This window comes from Prionailurus viverrinus, chromosome B2 (assembly GCF_022837055.1).
Source record: "Prionailurus viverrinus isolate Anna chromosome B2, UM_Priviv_1.0, whole genome shotgun sequence".
Taxonomy (NCBI): Eukaryota; Metazoa; Chordata; class Mammalia; order Carnivora; family Felidae; genus Prionailurus; species Prionailurus viverrinus.
In genome coordinates, this window is record NC_062565.1 from 29,327,762 (window position 1) to 29,353,514 (window position 25,753).

Here is a 25,753-nt window from a genome sequence, read left to right on the forward strand (position 1 = left end):
ATTCAGGCTGTTTCCATTGTTTTCATAATACAATAACAACTTCAATAAACATCTTTGCATGTAAATCTCTGTATCCATGTGGGAGAATTTCCATGATACATTTCTAAAGGTGGAATTGGTAGGTCAAATGGCAGCCACATTAAAATAATTGGTACATACTGCCAAATTTCCCCCCAAAAGGTGTGACTATGTCAACTTTCAACAAAAGTATAGACTACTGTATGTTTTTCTGTGGTGACAACATTGAGGTTTTTATATATATATATATATATATATGTATATATATATGTATATATATATGTATATATATATGTATATATATATATATACATACACACACACACCCATATACATTATATATACGTTAATATATATTATATATATGTATATATATACATATGTATTTTATATGTATATACATATACATTATATACACATGTATATATATATATATTTGCTAATCAGATATTGTATTGTTTCTTTAACTTACTTTACCTTAATTACTGGTGAAGAAAGCTTTTTCATTTGATTATAAAAAATTTGTATTTCTTCTGTTTATTGCCTGTTACATCTTTCTACAATATTTCTATTCTGTTCTTTTTCTTCTTGCTTTGTAAAAGTTCTTTGTATTGTCTATTTTGTCAAATATTTCTTCCCAGACTAATTTGTCTCTTATTGTACTTAACGTTAGCCTTAAAAAAGCTTTGTCAGCTTTGTGTCATTCTTTGTGGACTTTATACACCAATTGCTAAAGGATGGAACAACAAAACAAGCACCAGGTGAGCTACAAAGCATAACCAAGTCTTACACACTTCTTGCCATTTTGGTTCACGGTCCCTCACAGGTACTTCAAATCCCAGCTTCAGGATTTTCTAGATGAATGATTGGCAAATTTCGTCTTTTTTTAATGTTTATTTATTTTTGAGAGAGAGCGTGAGGGGGAGCGGGACGGGAGCAAGGGCGGGGCGGGGGAGGGGGTGCAGCTGCAGAGGACCCGAAGCAGGCTCCGTCCTGACAGAGGGCGAGGCACAGGACTGGGACTCACAAACCCGGAGATCGTGACCTGAGCCGCTGTTGGACGCTCTACCGACCCAGCCACCCAGGCGCCCCTGTGGGCAAATTTCTTAATCCCATTGAGTTTCGGTCTTCTAGTCTGTAATGTGGAAATAATAAAACTTGCTTTATTGGAACTTGGGGGTACTTGTAGCTCAGGCTTTGGCTTAAGACGTTCCCTTCCCTTTTCCTGCAGCAGCTTCATAAATCAAATCAGACCCAACAATTGGTTTCCTAAAACAACTGTATTAGGATCTTCTAACGAAACGGGTTGGTGGGAGCATGGTGGACGTGGCAATTAAGATTTATTGAGTACTTACAAGCCGAGTAAGACGCATTGAGTGGTACTCCTAACTTGCGAAAACGCTCTAGAGAGTGCTGTATTTCAATTTTACGAGAAGCAAAGAGCTCAAGGAGCTCAGTTTCGTGTGTCTCTGAACTAAGCGTCTCACTTAGGAGACGCTTGCCTCTGACAGCAAGCCCTAGCGGCCCTTCTCCTCCCTGGGTCCCGCCTTCCGCCTAGGTCGGTTAGGCTCGCCGTTAGCTGCGTGAGCGGAAAGCGACGCGGAACTAAGTGGCGCTGCCTCCGGTGTCTCGGACTCTCAATTAAAGGCCAGCCTCCCTCCTCTTGGCTTCCCCGCGGTGCCTTTTGGGAGTTGTAGTCAGACGCGCTTCCGCTCACCCTAGGGTGAGTCCAGAAAAGACTCCAATTCCCAGAAAGCCCCGCGGCGGGCGAGTGAGTGCAGTGCCTGTTCTTATCTTTCCTACTTTTCTACTCCTTCCCCTCCTTTCCTTCTCTTCTGAATCCTACACTCTAGACTCCTGTCTAGTTCTTTGTCCCTCTCCCCATCTTTTTCTCTCGTTTTCCATCGTACATTCTCCTATTCCAGGGAGCCAACGCCAGACATTAGCTCCGGTTAAGCGACGACTTGAGACTCAGGGTGCACGAGGGCGGGGGAATCGACACAGAGTGGTAGGGGGGCCGAGAGAGAGGGGGGTGGGGAGGTATAAGAGAGTTGAGTGAGAGGCGAGGAGTAGGAGGAAAGTAGGAGAGAAGTTAGGAGATCGGACGTATGGATCAGGGTGAATGCGGTTATAGTCTTGGAGGGGAAAGAGGAAAGGTGGGCGTAGATTTGGGAGACAAGGAGGAGAAAGGTAGTTCATTGCTGTGCCCGGCAGGACCTGTGGGGCGGAGAAATAAGATGGGAAGGATTGACAGATTTGGAGCTCATAAGCTGATCTGACCAGAAGAGGTGGAAGGGAGAGAGGATTGGGCTCAAACAAGTTTCCTTGTCACTGCTTAGGTAAAGATGAGACAAGATATTGAAATAAAAAAAATGATTTTGCCAATATGGGACTATTAACAATTCATTTGTTTGGAAATTGAGAGAAGACTGGAGTTAAGGCCAGAAGTGGGGTGAGGAGGCAGGAGAGGAGAGGAGGTTGGTTAGGTTTGGGAGAAAGGAGAGATGAATGATATAGAAAAGGAAATCACAGAAAGAATGGGTTATTGTGGGGGCCAGTGGATCTGGAATTGGGAGGTGAGGTGAGGGATGACACTGACATGGACTGGGGGGGGGGTGCATTTCTGACTTTGCATCTCTCAGGTGATGGAGAGCACCCCCTCAAGGGGCGGACTGAACCGAGTCCACCTACAATGCAGGAACCTGCAGGAATTCCTAGGGGGCTTGAGCCCTGGCATATTGGACCGATTGTATGGGCACCCTGCCACCTGTCTGGCTGTGTTTAGGTAAGGATCCCCTTCATGGCAGGGACCACGTTGAGGAAATGTAATGGGGCCAGCACACTGGAATAAGTTATGGGTTGAAGCTTAGCTTTGGGGGGCTTGGAGATTAAAGTGTGTCAGGCCAAAACAGATGGAGTTAATGGGGGCAGCAAGACTGGTAAAGGTGTGGGGAGTGGGATGAGATGTTTAAGAGGCTGTTGAGGGCAGAGATGCAGATGAGGCAGTTTTTGATAATAACATTTTATCTCTACCCCCTTCCAGGGAGCTCCCCTCTTTGGCTAAGAACTGGGTGATGCGGATGCTCTTTCTGGAGCAGCCTTTGCCACAAGCTGCTGTAGCCCTGTGGGTGAAGAAGGAATTCAGCAAGTGAGTCTCTGCTGCATGCTCAGCCAGATACACGTTTCTCAACAGCTAGATATTCCAAGTGTTCCTTGGGACACTTCCAGGAAATATTAATGGATATATCCCAAAGCTTGTATTTAAATAAGTTTGGGAAACTCTGCATACTGTATTTTCCCCCTTGGAAAGATGTGATGTCTACAACAAGGTTCTGGTAGGTATTGCAGTAAGAAATTTGCCTTAAGAAGACACTGATTTCACTCTGAAATAGTGTTCCAAGGGATTACCAGTTCAGAAAAGGCAGAAATAGGAGCCTTTGTGGGCCTCCTTGTTTTTGTTCTCTAGACACCCCCTCACCTCTTTGCTTCTGTTTCAGAGCTCAAGAGGAAAGTACAGGGCTGCTGAGTGGCCTCCGTATCTGGCACACCCAGCTGCTCCCTGGTGGTCTCCAGGGCCTCATCCTTAACCCCATCTTCCGCCAGAACCTCCGCATTGCCCTTCTGGGTGGGTATGTCACTTCCATCTTCCTAAGCTAGGAGAGGGGAACTAGGAATTAAACTGCTAATTAAACTGCTGGAGGGGGTGCCCCTGAGGGGCCTCTCTGGGACTTAGTGGGCTCCACCTTTGGGAGCTTGTTTAGGAATAAGTTGGACTAGCTGTAGCTGCATGCTATAGGAAAGAAATGTCTTCTACTCATAGCCCATGGAGATAAGGGGGGGAAATAGGGCAGGGGAACAGGCAGGAAACACTGGCAGGGTTCCTTACTCTTTGCCCATCCTGGCATAGGGGTAAGGCCTGGTCTGATGACACAAGTCAACTGGGTCCAGACAAGCACGCCCGGGATGTTCCCTCACTTGACAAGTACGCCGAGGAGCGATGGGAGGTGAGGACTTGGGACTCTGTCTCGGCTTGTGCTCATACTTCCACTGGCCCATAGAGCATTGTTCTCTCTGTTCACTTCTGTTTCTCAGGTGGTCCTGCACTTCATGGTGGGCTCCCCCAGTGCAGCCGTCAGCCAGGACTTGGCTCAGCTTCTCAGCCAGGCTGGGCTCATGAAGAGGTAAGGAAACCAGAGGTACATCAGATCCCTGCTAAACTGAGTGTCCAGGGTGGGTTAGGATTACAGGTGGTTAACTGAAAAAGGAGAGCTGAGTGGAGAATAGCCAGAGAGAAATCAAGAAAAAACATGAGAGGACAAGTGGGGATGGTGGCTTTTCTCTGCATCCCTCTACCCTTGTCTTTGTCTATGTCTCTAGCACTGAACCTGGAGAGCCACCCTGCATTACGTCGGCCGGCTTCCAATTCCTGTTGCTGGACACCCCTGCCCAGCTCTGGTACTTTATGTTGCAGTATTTGCAGACAGCCCAGGTGAGGAGGCCAGGCATGCTCTGCTCTTCTCAAGACCCATGAAGAGACTACCCCTGCAGACTATTTCCTGATGTTCTCTTCCCTCATTCTCTCCCTTCCATCCCTCCTACTTTGTTTCTGTCCATTCCTCCCTAGAGTCGGGGCATGGACCTGGTGGAGATTCTCTCCTTCCTCTTCCAGCTCAGCTTCTCTACTTTGGGCAAGGTAAACAGGGGGATGGAGCTGGGGGCTTGTGTGGGCAAGCTGATGGGTGGAGAGATGAGAAGGGGAAGTCAGGTTATGGACAAAAGTGTGAAAGATAAGAATGAACAAAGCACAGATGGGAAAAGAGGGAATGAGTGTATAGGGTTGAGAGGGGGAGAATAGGATGTATTTTGGATTCCAACTGGGCACCTCTCTTTCCCAGGATTACTCTGTGGAAGGTATGAGTGATTCTTTGTTGAATTTCCTGCAACATCTGCGTGAGTTTGGGCTTGTTTTCCAGAGGAAGGTATGAACACCCAGATACACGGCTTCTAGGGAAGAGGCAGGGTGGTCTGTTGCCTTGGCCTTTAAAAAGGAGTGGGGTCTCAGGTGTTAGCTACACTTGTAGTGAGTATAGGGTAAGTGTAGAGTTGTTGAATCACTATGTTATGTACCTGAAACTAATGTTACATTGTATGTCAACTATACCAAAACAACAACAAAACAAAAAACAAAAAACAAAAAGAGTGGGTCCCAGGAGACAGTAGCAGGAAGTAGTTGCCAGGACTGAATACTTGGGTCTCTTGGAGGAGACAAGTTGTGAGTTGAGGCTTTGTGCCCTGGAAGGGGTCTGTCTCAGATAGGAAGATGTTGGTTAGTGACACCTGAGCGAGGGCCCCCTGCCTTTCCCTTCTGTCTTTTCCAGAGGAAATCTCGGCGGTACTACCCCACACGACTGGCCATTAATCTCTCGTCAGGTGTTTCTGGAGCTGGGGGTACTGCCCATCAGCCAGGCTTCATTGTTGTAGAAACTAATTACCGACTGTATGCTTACACAGGTGAGGCCAGACAGAGGGCCCCAAGGACAGCAGGTTGGGGATGGGAGTGGGGAGGGAGTGCCAGTTTATGTTTATATTTACCTGGCAGTTTAGAGTTCTCTGACATTCCTCCTCACACTTGAAGGTAATGAGGGAGTCTGGGTATGGGGATAGCCTCCTTATCTTCTCTTCCTATCCCTGGGTCAGAGTCGGAGCTGCAGATCGCCCTGATTGCTCTCTTCTCAGAGATGCTTTATCGCTTCCCCAACATGGTGGTGGCGCAGGTGACCCGGGAGAGCGTGCAGCAGGCCATCGCCAGTGGCATCACAGCCCAGCAGGTACCCCCACTTGGGGAAGGTGGGGGTGGGAAGATAGACTGCACTTTGGCTATGGGGTACAAGGTACTCATCTTACAGAGGCTAACATTGGCTCTGTTACAGTAGATGGCGGTGAGTTCTTTGTGTTTGAGTATAGACCATGCACACGAAGAGAAGTCAAGGCTTTAACTGTGGGAAAAGGCAGACCCTCCATGGGCAAAAACATGGGGGAGGAGGTACAGATTTGTGTCTTCACTACTAACCACTTCCTATCTGCATAAACAGCTTGGTTGCTTCACTTCTCTGAGCCTCAGTTTCCTCATCTGGAAAATGGAAATAATGACAGTTCTCACCTTACGGGGTTTTTGGGAGGATTCAATGAGAGAATAGCAGTAAAGCATTTAGCTCAGAGCCTGCCATGCAGTAAGTGCTCAAAAGTTAATAGTTGCTGCTATTTTAGAGAAAAAAACAAAACAAGACTATGGAAAGGGCAAATGTGCTAGAGCACATTTAGCAGACATAACCAATAGGAACAGCAACTTGGGACAACATCTGAACAGGGATGGGTTAAAGACAGGCATGGCTATGGATTTTTAAATAGTAAGGTGATATTTTACTGACATCAGATGACAGCTTAGGTAGCTTTCCTGCCCTCTTACTTGAGCTCCTGATCCCATTCTTGTCTGTTTTCTTAGATCATCCATTTCCTAAGGACAAGGGCCCACCCAGTGATGCTCAAACAGGTATCAAGCTGCTGGAGGCTGACAGCCCCTGGCACCTGGTGATGAAGTGATGGAAAAGAGAAAGGGGCATCCAAGTCCGGGGAGTAGACAGCTGGGGTTGCCTGGGGCAGTATTCCTGAATCTTATAGCCATTTCTTGCTTCTACAGTCACCTGTGCTGCCGCCCACCATCACGGACCAGATTCGGCTGTGGGAGCTAGAAAGGGACAGACTCCGGTTCACTGAGGGTGAGTGGCTTCTGGTGGTTGGTTCTTGGTCACTGGCCAGAAGAAATACAATTTAGTCTTGATGAACTGAAAAAGCTATTCATGCATTTTATTTTTTTGTTTACTGCATGGGCTGGTAGAGAAAAGCTGGCAAAACACTTTTATTTTGGGGATGAGCCTGTAGTAGTAAGTAAATTGTCTCAAATCTGTGCAATTTGGATTCAGTAGAAGAGGGAATTGGGAGGGATAATTCACATTAATTCCTCTGATTTGGTGAGCATTAATTGGGTTTCTTTACTGTGTTACATTGCCTTACTGAATATGGCTGGATCACGCTAGTGTTAGGATGAGCCCTGAAACAGACAAGCATAGAGAATTAGTTTTCAGATTGTGGTGGGTGGCAAGCCCAGGCCAATGACCCGAGGCTGCCACGCAGAGGTCTCAGTTCTTGCCTTTTCTCTCTCCCACCGCCCCTTTCCTGCGGACTCCAGGTGTACTGTATAATCAGTTCTTGTCGCAAGTGGACTTTGAGCTGCTGCTGGCCCACGCTCGGGAGCTGGGCGTTCTGGTGTTCGAGAACTCGGCCAAGAGGCTGATGGTGGTGACCCCCGCCGGGCACAGCGACGTCAAGCGCTTCTGGAAGCGGCAGAAGCACAGCTCCTGAGAGTGCGGGCTCAGACCCGGGCGGGGTGGGGCTGTTGCGTGGAGGCGGACGCAGCCTTAGAACTCAGGTGTTTTTTTATTTACACGCCGGACTCTTATTGTTTAATAAAGTTGTGGAAGTGAGCCACGGTGCCCCCTGGGCGCCTCCCGCGTGGCTTTTCGTTTATCCTCGTTGGACCTGCACCTTACAGCGCTGGCAGCCCACCTGACCGCCGGAAAGCGAATGGGCCCGAGTAGGCTACAGCGCATGCGCCGGGCGTGGCCCCGCCTCCCTGCACCGCACGGCTCGCGGGTCGCATTCCGGGGTCGGATTCGCTGGTTTCCCTCAGCCTTCCATGCTGCGGCGGCTGCGGGGCACCCTGGGATAGCGGCGGCTCGCCGGGTGAGCGCGCGCAAGAGCGGCTTGGTCGGGGTGGGTGGCTCAGCGCTGTAGAGATCGACGCGCTGCGACGGGCAGGAAAGCCGGGCAGAGCAGGGCCGGGGGCAGTGGGGGCGTTGTTTGGGCAGGCCGAGATGGCAATGAGGAGACTCTCTGCTGGCTCTCGGGCACCCTGATGTGGACAATCTCCCAGAATCCTTGAGTCCTTTCCCCGCCCCGTGCGGTCATTCACCGTCGCGGATACACGGGTTGAGGGCAACAAACTCCGACACCATGCACTCTAGTCCTAACGGGGGAAGCGTCGTGGGGGGGGGGGGGGGGAGGGAGGAGATAGCAGGCCAGTGCTAGTAGAAGGCAGGGAATAAGGAAGACGGTGTGACACCCCACGCTCACCCACCCACGTATCCTCCTAATGTGCTCTGTCTGTCTGGAACAGATCTTGGCCCTTTCCAAGCGCTCCTGATGCCTCATATGCCTCTGGCTTCTTTTCGATCACCACTCTGGGGGCTGAGGCCGTCACAGGTCTTCCCCAGGTCGTATCCCCTTTCTACCCAGTCAAAGCCCCATGGATCCTCCCTCTCCCGGAGAAACCATGAAGCCAAGAAGAAGCGCCAGCGAGAAAAGCAGGCGGCGCTGGAGGCTGGGGTAGCCCGGAAGAGCAAGGTTAGGGGTCAGATAGCTTGTTCTTGGTTTTTTGAGAAAACTTCGGAGGGGGCTGGAGGAGAGACTGGTTGGATTCCAGATGCCTGGGGTATACTGGAAATTGTATCCCCGCATCCCCACTTTTGGTCATTCTCTCCAGTCACCTGCAGAATCCAGTAAGTCCTGGACTCCTAAGGAGGTGGTGGTGTATGAAATTCCCACAGAACGCGGTGAAAAGAAAGGTAACTAGGGAACTTGAAGGTCTTTTCTCCCACATTTTTGTTGCCCATTTGGTCTGCTGAAATGCAGCCTGGGAACAAAGTTCAGGAGTTAGTGGAGCTCTCCTCTGCTGCTGCAGATGTCTCCCGGGTCCTGCCTCCTGCATACAGCCCTCGATATGTTGAGGCTGCCTGGTACTCTTGGTGGGTGCGAGAGGGCTTCTTCAAACCAGAATATCAGGTTAGTACCTGGAAGAGAGGGGTACTAAATGGTCCCCAGCACAGAATGGCCATTGAGCTTGGGCACAGCTGAGTGTTAGAGTCTGGAGCTTACAGCTAGCCATATTGCAGAACCTGCTTAATAAAACAGAGAACTTGTCTTCTGCTCCTGGTGTCCAAAGCGTTTTCTTGGCAGGTTTTCCCCTTTTCTGTAATTTGCTGGACTATTTTTCCTGCAGTTCTTCCTGCCTCAGAGGCACCAGAGGGTGCTGTTCCCCCAGGTAACATCCAGTCGTCTTTTGCCCTTTGACTTTTCTGTTTTCTAGACCAGGCTGCCCCAGGCCACAGGGGAGACGTTTTCCATGTGTATCCCACCTCCCAATGTCACTGGCTCCCTACATATTGGACATGCACTGACAGTGGCCATACAGGATGCCCTGGTGCGCTGGTGAGAGGGGAATGGGGCTGCTTATGGTCTTGGAGGGGAAGGAGGAAGTGTGCTAGTGTGCAGGGAGTGAGAGTAAATATGGAGGCTCGGGGGTTCCCGTGAGGGTATTTGTTTTGCAGGCACCGGATGTGTGGGGATGAGGTGCTGTGGGTCCCAGGCTCAGATCATGCGGGAATTGCTACACAAGTATGAATTTTGCCACTTTTCCCTTTTCTTGGGTGAAGGAGAGTTGTTCTCCTTTTAAAATGACCTGATTCTCTGTTCATTTGCCTCCTTTTCTTACCGTAGGCTGTGGTGGAGAAGCAACTTTGGAAGGAGCAAGGAGTGAGGAGACATGAGCTGAGCCGGGAAGACTTCCTTAGGGAGGTGTGGAAGTGGAAGGAGGAGTGAGTACGGTGGGTGGAGTTTGCCCCCCCCACCTCCCTGCACATGGAAGGTTTGGGTCCTTGCTTCTGAGTCACTCTCCCTAACCTGATGGGCTCTTTGCATCCAGCCCTAAATTCCCTCAGAGAGGGAAGCCCTGGATTCCTTTAGCATTCAGTGGGGTCTCTAAGCGTTGTGAGTGTGTGTGTATTACATACTTGAAAATGCATGAATTTGTGTGTGTGGGTATATATGTATATTGTTTCTGCACTTACCCCATTTTTTCTAGCCTAGATTTCCTCGTCTCTTTTACTTACCTATCCCTACCTTCCATCTACTTGAAATTACCCTCATTCTTATAGGTGTCTGTTATCACAAACCATTTTCTCTGTAAAGTTTCTTTGGGTTTTTCCCAAATTGGCTGCCCCCTCCTCTGTTACTGCAGAACTTTATTTCCCTCCCTCCCTCCCTTCTTTCCTTCCTATTCTGTACCCAACATGGGTCTTGAACTCATGACCTTGAGATCAAGGGTCACATGCTTTACCAGCTGAGCCAGTCAGGCACCCCGGAACTTTATACTTCTTTTAATGCCATAGAAGACCCATACTGAGTTTGTGTGCGTGTCTCCATTAGCTTTTATTTTTTATTTATTTATTTATTTAAAAAAAAAAATTTTTTTTTTTTTATTTTTTTTCAACGTTTATTTATTTTGGGGACAGAGAGAGACAGAGCATGAACGGGGGAAGGGCAGAGAGAGAGGGAGACACAGAATCGGAAACAGGCTCCAGGCTCTGAGCCATCAGCCCAGAGCCCGACGCGGGGCTCGAACTCACGGACCGCAAGATCGTGACCTGGCTGAAGTCAGACGCTTAACCGACTGCGCCACCCAGGCACCCCTCCATTAGCTTTTAGAGACTAAATCAATGCCATACATTGCTGGGAGTGTCACTGGGCCTGTACATAGTTGGTGCTCAGGACAAGTTTGCTGACAAAAATCTCTCTGGGCACAGGAAAGGTGGAGAGATCTGTGAGCAGCTCCAAGCTCTGGGGGCCTCCCTGGACTGGGACCGAGAGTGTTTCACTATGGATGCTGTGAGTGCTCCATGCCTTGATCCCTGTGGGTGTTGAGGAGGTGTCTAGAGATATGTGCAGGCAGGTGGGATGTTGTGTGTGTTGGGGGTAGCAGGGTGGGAATGCCTGGGTCTCTGAGTGGGGTGATGGGCTGAGAATGGGCTGTTAGATATGGACACTGAGATCATCCCCTAGGGCTCCTCAGTGGCCGTGACTGAAGCTTTTGTGCGACTCTATGAGGCAGGGTTGTTGTATCGGAACCAGCAGCTTGTCAACTGGTCCTGTGCTTTAAGATCAGCCATCTCGGATATCGAGGTGAGGCAGAGGAGGAGAAGCAGGTCTGTGAGAGCTCCTAGGGATGATGGAAATGCCTGTGTCAAGGGGGTGTTGTGAGAATTAAATGAGAATTCATGGAAGGTGTTCAGCACAATACCCAGTGCGGTGTAAGTGCTCGGTGAATATTTTTGAACTATGACTGAATTAGGGGAGGGGGAGGTGGCTCCTGAATCCTCTGAATGTCTTTAGTTGGGCCGCAGGGCAGGCTGGTGAGTGGAGGAGAGGCTGCTCTCCAGCCCTGCTGCTGTGACTCTTCCAGGTGGAGAGCCGGCCCCTGCCTGGCCGCACGGAACTTCGTCTGCCTGGCTGCCCCATCCCTGTGTCTTTTGGCCTCCTTGTTTCTGTGGCCTTCCCTGTGGATGGAGAGCCTGGTAAGGGTAGTCCTCAGAGAGGTTGTCTGCTTATCATAACTGCTTTCTTGAGCACATGTGGGGTTGGTGGGAGGGAGCCCACCAGCCTGTTTCCTACATGGCCTGGTGGGAGGTGCATAGGGAACCTTGGTAGTGTTGGTGTTCTTGTAGGCATTTATTCTGGGTCTTCTGGGCCATGTAAGAAAAGTGCACAGGGGCACTGCCCTTTGGAAGCTTGACCTAATTCTACAGGAGGCTGTTACCCCTTCTCTTTCTCAGAGAAAGAGAAGAAAGATTAGCTGGAATAGACAGAGGAAGTTTCTCAACGAGTGATTAGGGCACTGAGACCCCCAGTGTTCTCTAGCACCAAGTAAGGATTCTAGTTGCTTTTGTTAATGCTCTACCTGTTTGTTCCATGCAAGTTATGGAGAAATTCCTTAGCACCAGATAGCCTCCTGGGCTTCTGGTCATGAGCTTACATGAAACCCCAGGCTCCTAATTTCCTCTAGTTATACCTGGGGGTCTATTCAATCATGACTGCTTCCTGTCCCCTCCCTTTTCTGGTTCTCCTGGCTTTAGTTACAGGAGTGAGGAACCAGGGCAATGACCAGCATTAAGTGCTTGAATTTTGTCTTCAGACACAGAGATTGTAGTAGGAACCACAAGGCCAGAGACATTGCCTGGAGACGTGGCTGTGGCTGTTCATCCTGATGACTCCCGATACACAGTAATACACATTGTGCTTTCTGCTGGCTGACTTTCCTACACATAGCTTTCTCTTCCCTTCCTGTTTGATGGTAACTCCTTTCCTTTGATTTCCTTTTCCTAAGACTTGTCTCGTTTCCACTCTCCAGTGTCTCTGACTCTGTGCCTTTCTTTTCTTGATGTCCTACTTAGTCTCTAGCTTAGCAGTTGACAAATTATTGCCTGTGGGCCAAACCCATCCTACTGCCTGTTTTTGTATATCCGCCCTTGCATGTTTTATGTATTACCTGCAACTGAGTATTATTACCTAACTGCGCTGCATTGGCAAAGCAGAGTAAATGTGCAGAGACCAAATTTGCCTTGTGGCCTGCAAAGCCTACAATAAACTCTGGCCCCATGAGAAAAAGTTTAGTGACCACTGCTCTAGCTCTTTACCTTCTGGTTTTCACCCTCTTATTCCCAGAGTTTTTTACATTCAGCCCAGACCTTTGTACCTCACACGTGTACCTGGCCTTGATCTTGCTCTCTTCCTTTCAGCATCTGCATGGGCGACAGCTTCGTCACCCCTTGACTGGGCAGCTTCTCCCCCTCGTCACAGACTCTGCTGTTCAGCCACACATGGGCACAGGTGGGTGGAGGCCACGGGAGGGAGAGCAGGCTGGGGATTCTGGAGGAGTGGGGAAGCATCAGGAAGAGGAAGAAAGGAAGGGAGGGAAAGCCTTTTCTGGGGTAGTCTCAGTGGGGAGTGGGACAAAAAGGAGGCATGGACAGAGAAGAGAAAAGAGAGATGGGGGTGTGGGCGACAACGAAATCTCTGGAAAAGGTCAGGGGTCAGTGTTCATGGTGGTTCTGTACCCCCAGGGGCGGTGAAGGTGACTCCAGCACATAGTCTTGCTGATGCTGAGCTGGGAGCCCGACATGGCTTGAGCCCTCTGAGTGTCATTGCAGAGGATGGGACCATGACTTCCCTCTGTGGGGATTGGCTACAGGTGGTACTGGCCTCAGTGTTACCCCATCCTTTGGGAGCACCCTCTGCCTTTCCTCAATCCTCCCTCTCACACTTTCCTTAATCCTTCCTCTCACACACACTTAGTGGCCTTTAACCTTTACTGTTGCCATTTTTCCCCAGGGTCTTCACCGATTTGTGGCCCGGGAAAAGATTATGTCTGCACTGAGGGAGCGGGGCCTGTTCCGGGGCCTTCAGAACCACCCTATGGTGCTTCCTATTTGCAGGTAACCCCATTTTAACCCTTTTACTTAGGACTTTTCTGGGAAGGGAGTGGATGAAGCTAATAGTGCAATAGGATGGACTCCATACTGCTTACAAGGGAACAGAAGCTCTGTGTCAGTTTTTTTTTTTTTTAATTTTTTTGGTTTATTTATTTTTTTGAGAGAGAGAGAGAGAGAGAGATAGGGAAAGTGTGAGTGAGGAGGGGCAGAGAGAGAGGGAGACACAGAATCTGAAGCAGGCTCCAGGCTCTAAGCTGTCAGCACAGAGCCTGATGTGAGGCTCGAACTTAACATGATGATATCATGACCTGAGCCGAAGTTGGATGCTTAACCGACTGAGCCACCCAGGTGCCCCTGTGTCAGTTTTTTTTTTTTAAATTTTTTTATGTTTATTTATTTTTGACAGAGAGAGAGAGAGAGAGAGAGAGAGAGAGAGAGAGAGAGAGAGAATATGACTGGGGGAGGGGCAGGGAGAGACAGAGAGACACAGAATCTGAAACAGGCTCTGAGCTGTTAGCACAGAGCCTGACACGGGGCTCTAACTCACTGACCGTGAGATCATGACCTGAGCCCAAGTCGGATGCTCAATCGACTGAGCCACCCAGGTGCCCCTCCCCTGTGTCAGTTTTATTTGCTGCTGTATTCTCAGGTCTGAGGGCCTGGCATGTAGTATGTACTATGTCCCAGTGGGGAAAGGCACAGGACCTGAGGAGCAGCAGACTCACCCTGCCTCTTTCTCAGCCGTTCTGGGGACGTGGTAGAATACCTACTGAAGAGCCAGTGGTTTGTCCGCTGCCGGGAGATGGGGGATCGAGCTGCCCAGGTAAGGCTGCAGGGTGAGGAAGGAATGGGAATTCCCTGAAAATTGGAATGAAAAAACAGAAGCTGGGGCCCTCCTGCCCCACAGACCTCTGGCCCTGGCATTTGAGAGGAGAGCTGTGGGGATGGAGGTAGGGAGGCCCAGGAAGGGCTGGCGCACATTCCAGTCAAACCCCGAATCTTCTCAGGAGCCTCTGGAGGTCTTTTATGAGTAATAGCACCACCTCAGAGGATGCTTGTCTCATCTCAGGAGGGGTGCTGGTGTAGGAAGCATTATCTAAGCTTTTTTAGAAGCATTATCTAAGGGCCTTTTTCTCCAGGCTGTGGAGTCAGGAGCTCTGGAGCTCAGTCCCTCCTTCCACCAGAAAAACTGGCAGCACTGGTTTTCCCACATTGGGTAAGGGTAAGGGGCTCTATGGAGGTGGGGTGGGGCGATGCCCTGGTTATGCTGAGAAATCACTGACGTCCTCTTGGCAGAGACTGGTGTATCTCCCGGCAGCTGTGGTGGGGCCATCAGATTCCCGCCTACCTGGTTGTAGAGGAGCAAACGAAGGTTGGTAGGAGGAAGGGGACGGGGAGGGCTGGGCACGGCGGAAAGAGAAATAGCCATAGCGCAAGCATCAGAGACTTTGAGCACCCCTCCCAACCCCCTGCCTTTCTAGAGCTTCATGGTCTTAGTCATGTAACCCACTGCAGGATCAGAGTGCCTGAGCGGGCACTTCTTCATCTCACTGCCGGAGGGGGTCGGCCATCCCTAGACCACATGGGAGAACACGAAAGTCGGTGATGTTTCACACTGGCAGAACTTCCTTGTTCTCCCCCACCCCTTACTTTTTCTGTAGGGTGACAGGGAGGACTGTTGGGTGGTTGGGAGGACAGAGGCCGAGGCCAGAAAAATAGCTTCAGAGCTGACAGGGAGACCAGCGGCAGAGCTGATCCTGCAGAGGGGTGAGTGTCTGTGTTGTGGAGGGCAGGGGAGAGCGTCTGGGCCTTTGAGGGGGCAGATACTGAGGTGGAGGAGGTGGGGTTAGGAAAGTTGGGAATGGGGCAGAGTGCCATGGTCTCTGTGGGTGGGGTTGGGCTGGAAAGGTACACAGTTGTGGGCTGGAGGTTCCAGTTGTCCCCCATTCCCTGTTCTGTTTCCCAGACCCTGATGTCCTGGACACATGGTTCTCTTCAGCTCTTTTCCCCTTTGCTGCCCTGGGCTGGCCCCAAGAGGTGAGGCGAGGTGAGGGGAGGAGAGTGAAGGTGGGGATGATGAAGTAGACACTTGGCCTTCCAGAGAGCCTCAAGGAGAGCTGCAAGAACAGAGCTTGGGCCTCTCACTGCTTAATCTTTTTCCTCCTAGACCCCAGACCTCACTCGTTTCTACCCCCTGTCACTTTTGGAAACTGGTAGTGACCTTCTGTTCTTCTGGGTGGGCCGCATGGTCATGTTGGGGACCCAGCTCACAGGGCAGCTCCCCTTCAGCAAGGTAACAGCACTTCAGTGCTGAGCCCCTCTTGTGGACTCCCCAGTCTTCCCTAAATCTTGTTCTCTGTTCTAGTCCCTAATGAAGTATTTTCTGTGGTCCCAATTCCTTTTTCCTGATTCTCTTCCTACCCTAACCCCTGTTGCATGGAGGCCAGAGATTCCCTGGGCACTTCCGGGGAAAGGCTCCCCTAGCCCCTCTGCTGACTCCCTCCATGTTCCCAGGTGCTTCTTCATTCCATGGTTCGGGACAGGCAGGGCCGGAAAATGAGCAAGTCCCTAGGGAATGTGTTGGACCCACGAGACATCATCAGTGGGGTGGAGCTGCAGGTCAGGATGAAATTTGGCAAGGGATGGGTTTGTGGGAGAGAAGAACGGAGACTGTGGAGAGGACCCGGCTGGGAGGGAGAGTGGGTGGGGCCCTTGTAGCAGCAGGGTCTTTGACCAAGGCCAGTGAATTACCCATCTCAGGTGCTGCAGGAAAAGCTGAGGGATGGGAACTTGGACTCTACAGAGCTGGCGATCGCGGCTGCAGCACAGGTGAGTCACCAACGTCCACTTCATCTCGGCCTCTAGCTCGAGGCCTCTGGTTTTCTTCACAGCCCAGGTTTCTGATCCTGCAGCTGCGTAGGCATCTGCCCCTCCTCTTCTCCCTCTGGTTGTAGAGAAAGGACTTCCCTCATGGGATCCCTGAGTGTGGGACAGATGCCCTAAGATTCACCTTGTGCTCCCATGGGGCCTTAGGTAAGCCTGGGCAAGGGAGGGGTCCGGGCTGTAGGCACCCTTGTAGAGGGTAGGGCAAGGTCAAGGATTCCCTGTGCTGCTGCCACCCACGTGTACACTCCCCCTCTTCCTATTCCTCTAGGGGGCGACTTGCACCTGTCTGTCTCCGAAGTCCTGAGTTCCCGGCATTTCTGCAACAAAATCTGGAATGCCCTGCGCTTTATCCTCAATGCCTTAGGGGAGAAATTTGTGCCCCAGCCTGCAGAAGAGGTAAGAGAGAGGCTTGGGAGGCAGAATCATCAGGTCTCTGGGGGCTGAAGATGGCATTTGGAGCAAAAGGACACAGGGGAGTCGAGTCGTCCCATCCTGAAGCCCTTTGCTGCCCGCAGCTTTCCCCTTCATCGCCCATGGATGCCTGGATCCTGAGCCGTCTTGTCCATACTGCCCGGGAGTGTGGGCGAGGCTTCCTTGCCCAAGAGCTCTCACTTGTCACCCATGCCCTGCACCACTTCTGGCTCCATAACCTCTGTGATGTCTACTTGGTGAGTAGACTGGGGTCATGGCGTGGCATTCCACTCCTGTTACCTGCTTCCTGTTCGCCTTGAGATCCAATTCCCTGGCAAAGGGCTCTGCCTCTTTTTGATAGGCCGAGAACTCAGTGCTTTTCTTCTGAAACTGTGCAAACCACACTGACAATTTTATACACCTCCCCACACTCCTGAGAATCCCTGCGCTAGATTTCTACATCTCAGTTGCTCCAGAGTGTGTTCTGGGACAGCCGACGGGGTCCAAGATGCCCTGTGCTCCTGCCCATGTTCACCCACAGCACTCTTCACTGTCAGGGCAGTGAGTGTGTAGAGAAAGGACACAGATAATGGCCTGGGCCTGTTCCCTGACCCTCTGGCTCCCTCCCCAGGAGGCTGTGAAGCCGGTGCTGTTGCACTCGCCCCGTCCCCAAGGCCCCCCTCAGGTCCTGTTCTCCTGTGCTGACATCGGTCTCCGCCTCCTCGCCCCACTGATGCCCTTCCTGGCTGAAGAGCTCTGGCAGAGGCTGCCCCTCAGGCCTGGAGGCTCCTCTGCCCCTAGCATCTCTGTTGCCCCCTACCCCACTGCCTGCAGCTTGGTGAGTACGCATCCCTGATGTCTGGGTATGGGACCACTGGTGAAGGGCTGGGGAGCAGTCTTCTCAAAGGGTTTGCTGCTGTAGGGTCCTCAACAATCGTGATTTGTACTTTAGTGTAGAGTCTTTAGGAAGATGGGTTGTTCTCACAGGTCTGTGTTGGGGGCAGTATTAGCCCCATAGACAAGAGCAGAACTTTGTCCCTAGACTGACCATGCCTCAGTTCTCCATCTTTAAACCAGGGGTAGTAATAGTTAATAGCATGGTTGTGATGAGAACTAGATGAGAACTAATAGGATGGTCCCCAAATTGCTGCAGTTTTAAGCTTTAATAATTTCAGAAGGAAAAATACTACAGACTCACCCAAAAAATACTTTTAACATTTAATTATTTAAATTTCTTTATGCTTATTTGGTTTTGTGAGTTTTGAATGATACGGTTTAAATTCCAACTTACTTTTGGTTGTTTGGTATATTTGACCAGAACAATTAACAGACATCAACACAAACATCAACTAAGACGTCCTTAGATGGTACCCCAGGTTTTGCTGGGTTCTGTTCCTTGAGGTGGTGAATTTTGTGTGTAGTGGAGAAGAGAGAGTATGTTGCCCTTAGCAGATCAGGGTGGTCAGGTGGAGAGTAGAGCCAGGAGGGCTGATATCAAGTCTCCCAGGGGCCTGCTTATCAGCTCTGGGTCTTCATCTCCAGGAACACTGGCACCAGCCTGAGCTGGAACAGCGCTTCTCCCGGGTCCAAGAGGCCGTGCAGGCACTGAGGGCTCTCCGAGCCACATACCAGCTCACAAAGGCCCGGCCCCGAGGTGAGATGGGTCCTGGGCTCCTGAGTCCCTGCAGAAAGAAGGGGTTGGTGGAGGAGTGGGGAGAGCCTGGAGGGCAGAGCCCAGAGTTAGGAGGTGCAGGATGGGGAGGGAAGCAGGATCTCATGCTTTGACACTGACGGTTTCCCTTTCCTCCTCAGTGCTGTTGCAGAGCTCAGAGCCTGAAGAGCAAGGCCTCTTCGAGGCCTTTCTGGAACCTCTAGGCACCCTGGGCCACTGTGGGGCTGTGGGCTTCTTACCCCCAGGTGTACTGGCTCCCTCTGGCTGGGCCCAGGCTCCACTCAATGATACCATTCAGGTGTACATGGAGTTGCAGGTGCTTAGAGGAGATTGGAGGGGAAAGGGAGGGATTGAAAAGGATGTTGGGAGGAGGGCAAATGGTGGGTTCTGTAAAAGTGAGAAGGGCTCCTGAGAATGGGGTGGAGACAGGTACTGGACAGGCCGCAGATGTTACAAAGAAGGCTGAGCCTTCTCTGTTCTTCCACAGGGGCTTGTGGACCCCCAGACCCATCTATCTCTGCTAGCTGCCCGAAGACACAAGTTGCAAAAGCAGCTTGATGGCCTCATGGCCTGGACCCCATCAGACGGGGAGACGGACACTAAAAGGCAGCAGAGGGTGAGGCTGGAGGAAGCCTGATTCCCTGTGGGAATGTGGGCTGGAGGGGATGGGCCTTATATCTGGATCCTCACCTGCTTCTCTTCTTGGCTAGCTTTCCTCCCTCGAGTTGGAATTGTCGAAGCTGGACAAGGCAGCCTCTCACCTCCGGCAGCTGATGGATGCATGTCCTAGCCCCAGAGAGCTCTGAGCTCCAGCTCACTATATGGTGGTTTTCTTCTCTTCCTGATCTGCCTTTGAGGACAGACAGAATCTAGCAGCTGTCAAGCATGATGGAGATTCTGAGACCTTGTGGCTCACTTCCCATATTTCGTAAATAAGGAAACCAGATTGGTTTGGTCAGTGTCACTGGGTGTCCTCAAGATGCTCACATTCCTGCCCAGCCTCCCTCTTATGCAGTCCTACCTGGAAGTTTAGGAATGAGATAAACTTGGTCTTTTTATTCCTCTTTCTCCTAGTGGTGACTTTCTTGCCTTTCAGTTGTTCCCTGAGGCTTTGGTCTAGGAAAAGAGGGGGGCTGCCTCTTACCCTGGGGCTAAGCCTGGGGCTCTGGGCTGCAGTGGGAGTGTGCATGCTGGCGGTGTCTGCCTTATTGGAAGAAAGAGGAGCGTCCTGGTAAGGCCTGGGTACTGTGACTCGGGTTCCACCTACTTCTTGGAATTACTGACAGTGTCCTGGCTCCTGCAGGCCATTTCTCCTCACCAAATGGAAGGTACCCCACTCCTTGGCTTTATCCTGGGGTGGGGTGTGCTAAGAGGAGCAGGTACTTCCTCTGGGCCCGAGGGGCTGCAAGGCACGCTGGGGCTTGAATGCTGCCCCTGTTCTGTGTACCTGATACCAGACTGCCAGGGACATCTTGACCAACCTCCAACAGATGTACATCCCCACTGATGCAGACACCCACTGATCCACCCTAAACACCTTGTGTCATCTCCGTGGAATTCAGGGACCTGCCTCTTACATGCCCAAGTTATATTCTGTCTAGCAGCTTTGAGGCTATTACTTATGGTAGGCCTATCATGGTCTGTAGCTTCCGTGGTGCATATAATCCTCCTGAGAACCTTAGGAGGTGGGTGTTGGCTCCATTTTGGAAATGAAGAAATGTGCTCGGAGAATAAAAGTAACTTGTCCAAAGTATCAACTGGGATTCAACCCAGTACATAGGTGCAGGTTCATTTTGGCTGCTGTAACCAAGCATCAAATATAATGGTGGGTTAGGCAAGGTGGACATTTCTTTTGCTGAGCAGAGGCAGTTCAGAGTTCTGTAATAAAGGAGGCCCACACCCCATTTAATCTTATTTCCTGCCATTCTGATACACTGTTTCCAACTCTAGGTCTAAGATCTGCTCCACCCTACCCCCACCCCCATCCTATCCAGAGAGAGGAGGGAGAGGAGGGGTTGGGCAGCTTCCTTTCTGTCTTCCCCCAGTTCAAATATTTCTATATGCTGGGAACTATTCTGGACCCTTGGATTCATCAATGACTGAAACAAAGGTCTTTGTTTACTTTAATTCTAGCAAGGAGAGTCAAAAAGAACACATGTAAATAAAGTAAACTATACACTATGTCTGAGAGTCATAAATGCTATGGGGAAAAAAGGGTAGAATAAGGCAATGTGGAAAGGGACAGACTGTAGTATTAAATGGGTCAGGGTAGAACTCACTATGAAAATGAGATTTAAGCAAGGACTTGTAGGAGGTGCAGGAATTAGCCAAGTGGATGCCTGGGAGAAGAGTGTTCCAGGTAGAGGGAAGAGCCAGAGCAAAACTAAGATGGGAGCATATCCTGAGTGCTCAAAGAGCAGCAAGGAGGCTAGTGCTGGGGGGAAGAGTAGGAGATAAAGTCCATTGTGGGGTAGGGAGTCAGGAAAGCTCAAGGCAGATCATCTAGGGCTGTGCTGTCCAAAATGGTTGCCATTTAACGAATTCAAAATTAAGTACAACTAAACATTCCGTTCCACAGTCACACTAGCTACATTTCAAGTGTTTGATAGCCACATGTGGCTAGTGGCTACCATATTGGTCAGTGTAGGTTCTAAAACATTTCCATCATGGAAAGTTTATTGGAAAGCACTGGTCTATGACCTGTAGGCTACTGGAAGGACTTTGTTTTCTTCCCTCAAATAAAAATGCCTCTCCTTTCAGAGATGTCATCAGGAAGTTGTATACTGCCTTTCTCCTTGTAGCTGTTGCCATTCCTAGTTGACAGGCTGGGAAATACGATGAGCTGTGTGCTAAGCTAAATGTAAGTGAGCCATGTGCTCAGCTAGAATTTACGTGATTACCCAAAAGGAGAAGAACGGCAATTAGGTGTGTTCAATCCCAAAGCATTCTTTTCCCTGTACTGCTCTGTCGAGTCTTGGAAGAGAGTTTTTTTGAGGAAAGAATCTGGAACTCACAGCCTGGTGACCCCAGGCCCTGAGATGTAGGAATCAGGTTGAGAGGCAGTTAGCTGTTTGCTCCTTGGAAATTCAGACATCCAGTTCCCCAACTTGGGTAGGGCCTACACACCTGACCCATGAGTGTCACCTGCACCTAGTGCAGGCAAAGAACAAGTCATGGAACACTGGGGCCCTTTTTAGCTCCCAGCTACCTCTCTTCCAGGTTGCTGATCTCAGGATAGTTGTAAAGGAAAATAGAGGAATTTTGTTTTGGAAGTTTTTTGTTTCATTTCCCACTTGCAATTCCCCCCTCATCTTCAGGGATGCTCTATTTGGAGCCGTTGCCTTCTCCTCCCTCCAAGGAAGTCAGCCTCTAATTTCCCATGGTGGTGATACTGGGTAGGTGGGGAGTATGGTAGGTAGGGGAGAGGACTGTGGAGAACAGGAAACAGTCACATCAGTACCCCCAAATGGTCAAGTTTGAGCTGCATGATTGCATTTTGAGAAAGCTGGTAAGAAGTCAAGATCATCTTGGGTGAGGAGACAGAGGAGTGCCTGCCTCAAGAAAATCAGAAGGAAGACCTTGGACCCTTGAGGGGACTAGGACTTCTATGTCAGGACCATGGTTGAATTTTAACAATCCCTACTACTCAGGCTCACTTACCTGCCCATGTACCCTACGTAGCTTCTCCATGTAATGCTCACAACAGTCCAAGCATCAGGTACTATCATTCCCACTTTGCAGGTGAAGAAATGGAGGCTCTGAGAGATAAGAAATTTACCCAGGACTCAAGTGTGGGCCTGTGGGACTGTATGTCCTCACAGCCAGCACAAGCTTTGCTAGCACCCACCCTCCCCACCACTCACACCTGGCTGGCCAGATATCCTCTCACAGGTGGAACCTCTCATCTATCGCTGGAGCTGCCTCCCAAGCAAAGAAGGATGAAATGAAAATCTTGCTTAAGTCAAGGCATTTGTCTGGTGTCCACTGCTAATGGACCTAAAGTGAGTAATTTACCCTCTGTAAGCCTCAGTGTTCATCTGTAAAATTGGACAGTGACACTTATTCTACATTCAAGATCACTGCAAGCATTGAAATGGGAAAGCATCAAGTCTGGCACAAAGTAGGAATTCAGTACATTTCTTGCCTTTATTCCTAGGTATTCTGAAGATCTCAGCTTGAAGTGTGTGTTCACGCACATGCATGTATAAGTGTGGTGCGTGGGTCCTCAGTTAACTTCCCAGATTCTTTCTAGGCCTTTCACACTGGTGTTGAGGGAGAGGGTGTCCATCCCGGAACCCCTCTGCTTAATAAGGGGGTGAGTCAGAGAGTTTGGTGTCCAATTCCATTTTCCTGCCAGCTCTCTGTTCACAAACCCACAAAGGCAAGTCATTGAATTCATCATACTTACTGCCACTCGGCAGGGTTTAGGGCATCTTTCCTGTACCTTGGTGGTCAAATGCCTGGGCCAAGGGAGGACACAGGTTTCGACTGTTCTCAGACTTTGCAGATGGCATGGTGTGGGGATCCTGCATGATGGAGGGTGACATTGGTCCCAGGTGGGAGGTGGAGGAGGAAGCAGAGCTGGGGAAGAGAAAGGGTTAGAGGGAAGGGTGTAAGATGGCTCTCACTCACCCCTTGGAGATGGCCAGACCCCAGCAGAGAGGCCCACACTGACTCAGAAACACACTCAAAGTTCACACAGCCTCACCTTTCCCCTCCCAAAGAACTACCTTTTCGAGCAATTCCAGGAAGCTGGAATCATAGGAGAAATTTGCTAGAAGGGAGTCCTTCAGCTTCAGCTGCAAAATCATTCTTGGCCCTAGGGATCAAAAAATACAGCTTAGTGTCCGATTGTTAGGGCTATATTCCTTCAGAGATGTGGGCACCCCTGCCTCCCCCACCCCAAGTTGCTCTTCCCTGACAATGCCCTTCAGGACCCACTCGATGCAGGGGTTCAGCCCCAGACCTCTGGAAGCTCAGGACTGGATGCCTCTCTTACTCCCCTCTTTGGCCTCTTCCTGCTATGAGCACCCAGGCATCAAGCCCTCCAGCCCTCACCTGTTCCCTGTGAGCTGCTCAGGAGTGTCAGGAAGAGGAAGAAGGGCAGCCTGGCCCCCATTGTGGCCACCTCACTTCTTGCTTCTCTGATGGACAGAAGAGATGTCTGAAGCCCCAGCTAGCTTCTCCTTACCAGGCCTGCCTTTCTATACTCCACTCAATCCTTAGCATAAGTGTTTGGGGGGGAAATGGGAGAGGGAAGCTGGGTAACTGGATTTTCCAGTTCTCCCAGTATGGCTTTGAGGACCCAGAAAAGGGCCATTCACTGGGCTGTTGGGGAAAATAGAAGATGGTCCCCTTTCCTCAATCCTGTGCCCCACCCCTTCCCTATGTCTGGAGGCTTTGATGGGGATGGTGCCCAGTTCTACAGAGAGGGAAGTTAAGGAGGTGTCCCTCCTGCAGGTGTCTGGGCCCCACCTAAGCCTGGGCCTCTACTTGTTCTTTAGGGATTAATTATTAACAGCAATTAATTTCCATCATTCATGCCACCAAAGGGCTCAGGAATGTGGGCCCAAAAGGGAGGGGTAGATTACACCAAGTTTCTTCCCAAACCCAGGTATCCTACTCCCCCAGGCACACTGGCTTTCTGTGAGAAATCTGGGTAAAGGGGGAACTTTCATCCTTGAATGTTTTGTATTAGTTGTTCTAAAACATCCTATATACTCAGGTGGAGACATGAGTTTCGTCAAATACTCTCCCACCCCCTGCCTTATGCACTCATCCTTACACACAGGCACTCCAAAAGGCAAAAACAAGGACAGATGTATAGAGAATGTTTGGAGCCCATCTAGTTTACCACCTTTCATTACAAATTAGCAGACCAACGCCCAGAGAGGGCATATGACTCATTAAGACCACACAGCAAGCCAATAGCAGAGAGATTAGAAACCATCCCTCATTATGCCAGACACAGGGACAAGCTCAACAGATTGACACACTAGTCACATAAGCCCCCTGGAACACACAAAAGCACATGCCCTTTGTCTTCCTATTTGCTTTCCTGTGTATTATCTCCCTTCTCCCTTAGAAACCAGTGGGCCCAAGCACAGAGGGATGGAAGCAGTGAGAGCAATGGGCCGAGTCAGGGAGAGAAGCCAAAAGCAAAAGCAAAAGCAAAAGCAAAAGACATTCAGGTTTGGACATCCAAGGGCTCTCAGGCTTCTGTGGGAGAGCAGAAAGATAAGAATGGGAAGAATAAGTGGACAGAAAGATGAGCAGGCACAGGAGGTATGAGAAAGGGTAGAAAGCAGGAGCATAGAGAGATGCTTTGGGCATCTGAGTCTTCTTAAGAGGAGAGCAGAGGCACCCTTATGTCTTTCCCAGCTGGTGCCCCCAACTCTTTCTACATAGTCATGCTAGGAACATTAGAACCACTATTTCCTTTAATGCTTGTAATGACCCATTGAAGTAGGTAGTAGATCACCCCATTTTAGGGATGAAGAAACTAAGAATTAGGTCACATGACTTGCTTGAGATTGCACAGGTTGGGAGTAGTGGATTCAGAACAGTCTGGCTTCAGAGCTAGGTTCTGAACCTCTGCATTGCACTGTTCTTGAACATGATGCATGTCTTCCTTGGTGCTCCTTTTCTCCCTTGGCCCTTCTCTGCCAAAAGAATGGAAAACTTTGTGGGCTCCAGTCAGCTAGGTGAGAGATGGCTCAGGTGTTTACCCTGCCCTGAGGTCTCCCAAGGGTCAGATGCAAGCCCCAGACCTTGCCATTCTACACCTTCATCCAGCTCCCAAATTCTCTTTCCCCAGGGACCTGTGTATCTATCCTCACCCCCAATGGTTGTGCTTCTAGGAGGAAGAGGACCTTGGGATTGGACACCTGGGCCTCCTTCCTTTGCAAAAGGTCTGAGCTAGAGATGGACTTGGGACTGAAAGATTGGTCCCAAGTCTGGGAAGAGCCTGAGAGCCAGGTAGGGGAATCCTCAGCCTCTCACTCACTCTCCCCCACCCCCCAATGTTTCCTGGGATCAGGTTGGGAGAGGACAATCCCTTGGGGACAGCTTGGTGACCTCTCCCTGGAGATTGGAGATCCTGGGGTTGGTGGAAATACTAACATACCTGGCTCTTCTGAGACTTATAATCAGCCTCAGAGCCTTTATTTATTTTTTTGATTTTAACTGTATTTTTTAATTTGAGAGGAGGGGAGAGGGACAGTGGGAGAGAGAGAGACAGAGAGAGAGAGAGAGAGAGAGAGAGAGAGAGAGAATCTGAAGCAGGCTCCACACTTAAGCGGAGAGGTCGATCCCACGATCCTGGAACCATGACCTGAGCCAAAATCAAGAGTCGGATGCTCAACTCACTGAGCACCTCAGGTGATGC

At 50.2% G+C, this 25,753-nt stretch overlaps 3 protein-coding genes across 6 annotated transcripts; 2 read left to right on the forward strand and 1 right to left on the reverse strand.

Moving 5' to 3' along the window:
• The first annotated feature begins 1,783 nt into the window (after positions 1 to 1,783).
• GTF2H4 (general transcription factor IIH subunit 4) lies at positions 1,784 to 7,559 on the forward strand. Of its 2 annotated transcripts, none has more exons than XM_047858320.1 (14): positions 1,784 to 2,026; positions 2,661 to 2,803; positions 3,062 to 3,166; positions 3,516 to 3,647; positions 3,926 to 4,022; positions 4,111 to 4,199; positions 4,396 to 4,507; positions 4,643 to 4,711; positions 4,914 to 4,997; positions 5,397 to 5,529; positions 5,716 to 5,846; positions 6,521 to 6,568; positions 6,716 to 6,794; positions 7,265 to 7,559. In XM_047858320.1, the coding sequence occupies exons 2-14, from the start codon at positions 2,664 to 2,666 to the stop codon at positions 7,435 to 7,437; spliced, it is 1,392 nt and encodes a 463-aa protein (XP_047714276.1). In that variant the 5' UTR covers positions 1,784 to 2,026; positions 2,661 to 2,663; the 3' UTR covers positions 7,438 to 7,559. The 2 variants fall into 2 exon arrangements, with proteins under 2 accessions (XP_047714276.1, XP_047714277.1); XM_047858321.1 differs by having other exon boundaries at positions 1,784 to 1,994.
• A 117-nt stretch (positions 7,560 to 7,676) lies between these two features.
• VARS2 (valyl-tRNA synthetase 2, mitochondrial) lies at positions 7,677 to 20,547 on the forward strand. 3 transcript variants are annotated; one of them, XM_047858312.1, is made up of 30 exons: positions 7,677 to 7,818; positions 8,252 to 8,478; positions 8,618 to 8,699; positions 8,816 to 8,916; positions 9,221 to 9,342; positions 9,462 to 9,528; positions 9,631 to 9,728; positions 10,716 to 10,797; positions 10,972 to 11,091; positions 11,372 to 11,483; positions 12,101 to 12,189; positions 12,705 to 12,795; positions 13,029 to 13,156; positions 13,297 to 13,400; positions 14,139 to 14,220; positions 14,537 to 14,613; positions 14,694 to 14,769; positions 15,059 to 15,164; positions 15,364 to 15,434; positions 15,565 to 15,690; positions 15,912 to 16,016; positions 16,158 to 16,226; positions 16,352 to 16,430; positions 16,552 to 16,679; positions 16,799 to 16,951; positions 17,326 to 17,532; positions 18,237 to 18,348; positions 18,507 to 18,682; positions 18,854 to 18,982; positions 19,077 to 20,547. In XM_047858312.1, the coding sequence occupies exons 2-30, from the start codon at positions 8,278 to 8,280 to the stop codon at positions 19,170 to 19,172; spliced, it is 3,189 nt and encodes a 1,062-aa protein (XP_047714268.1). In that variant the 5' UTR covers positions 7,677 to 7,818; positions 8,252 to 8,277; the 3' UTR covers positions 19,173 to 20,547. The 3 variants fall into 3 exon arrangements, with proteins under 3 accessions (XP_047714268.1, XP_047714269.1, XP_047714270.1); XM_047858313.1 differs by lacking the exons at positions 7,677 to 7,818; positions 8,816 to 8,916 and having other exon boundaries at positions 8,337 to 8,478; XM_047858314.1 differs by lacking the exons at positions 7,677 to 7,818; positions 8,252 to 8,478 and having other exon boundaries at positions 8,672 to 8,699; positions 8,816 to 9,334.
• Positions 20,548 to 22,860: 2,313 nt separating this feature from the next.
• Positions 22,861 to 23,487, reverse strand: SFTA2 (surfactant associated 2). The gene is made up of 3 exons (XM_047860345.1): positions 23,425 to 23,487; positions 23,097 to 23,185; positions 22,861 to 22,947 (listed from the first exon to the last, which is right to left on the reverse strand). Exons 1-3 carry the CDS (start codon positions 23,483 to 23,485, stop codon positions 22,861 to 22,863), a joined length of 237 nt encoding a protein of 78 aa, XP_047716301.1. The 5' UTR covers positions 23,486 to 23,487.
• Between the last annotated feature and the right edge of the window lie 2,266 nt (positions 23,488 to 25,753).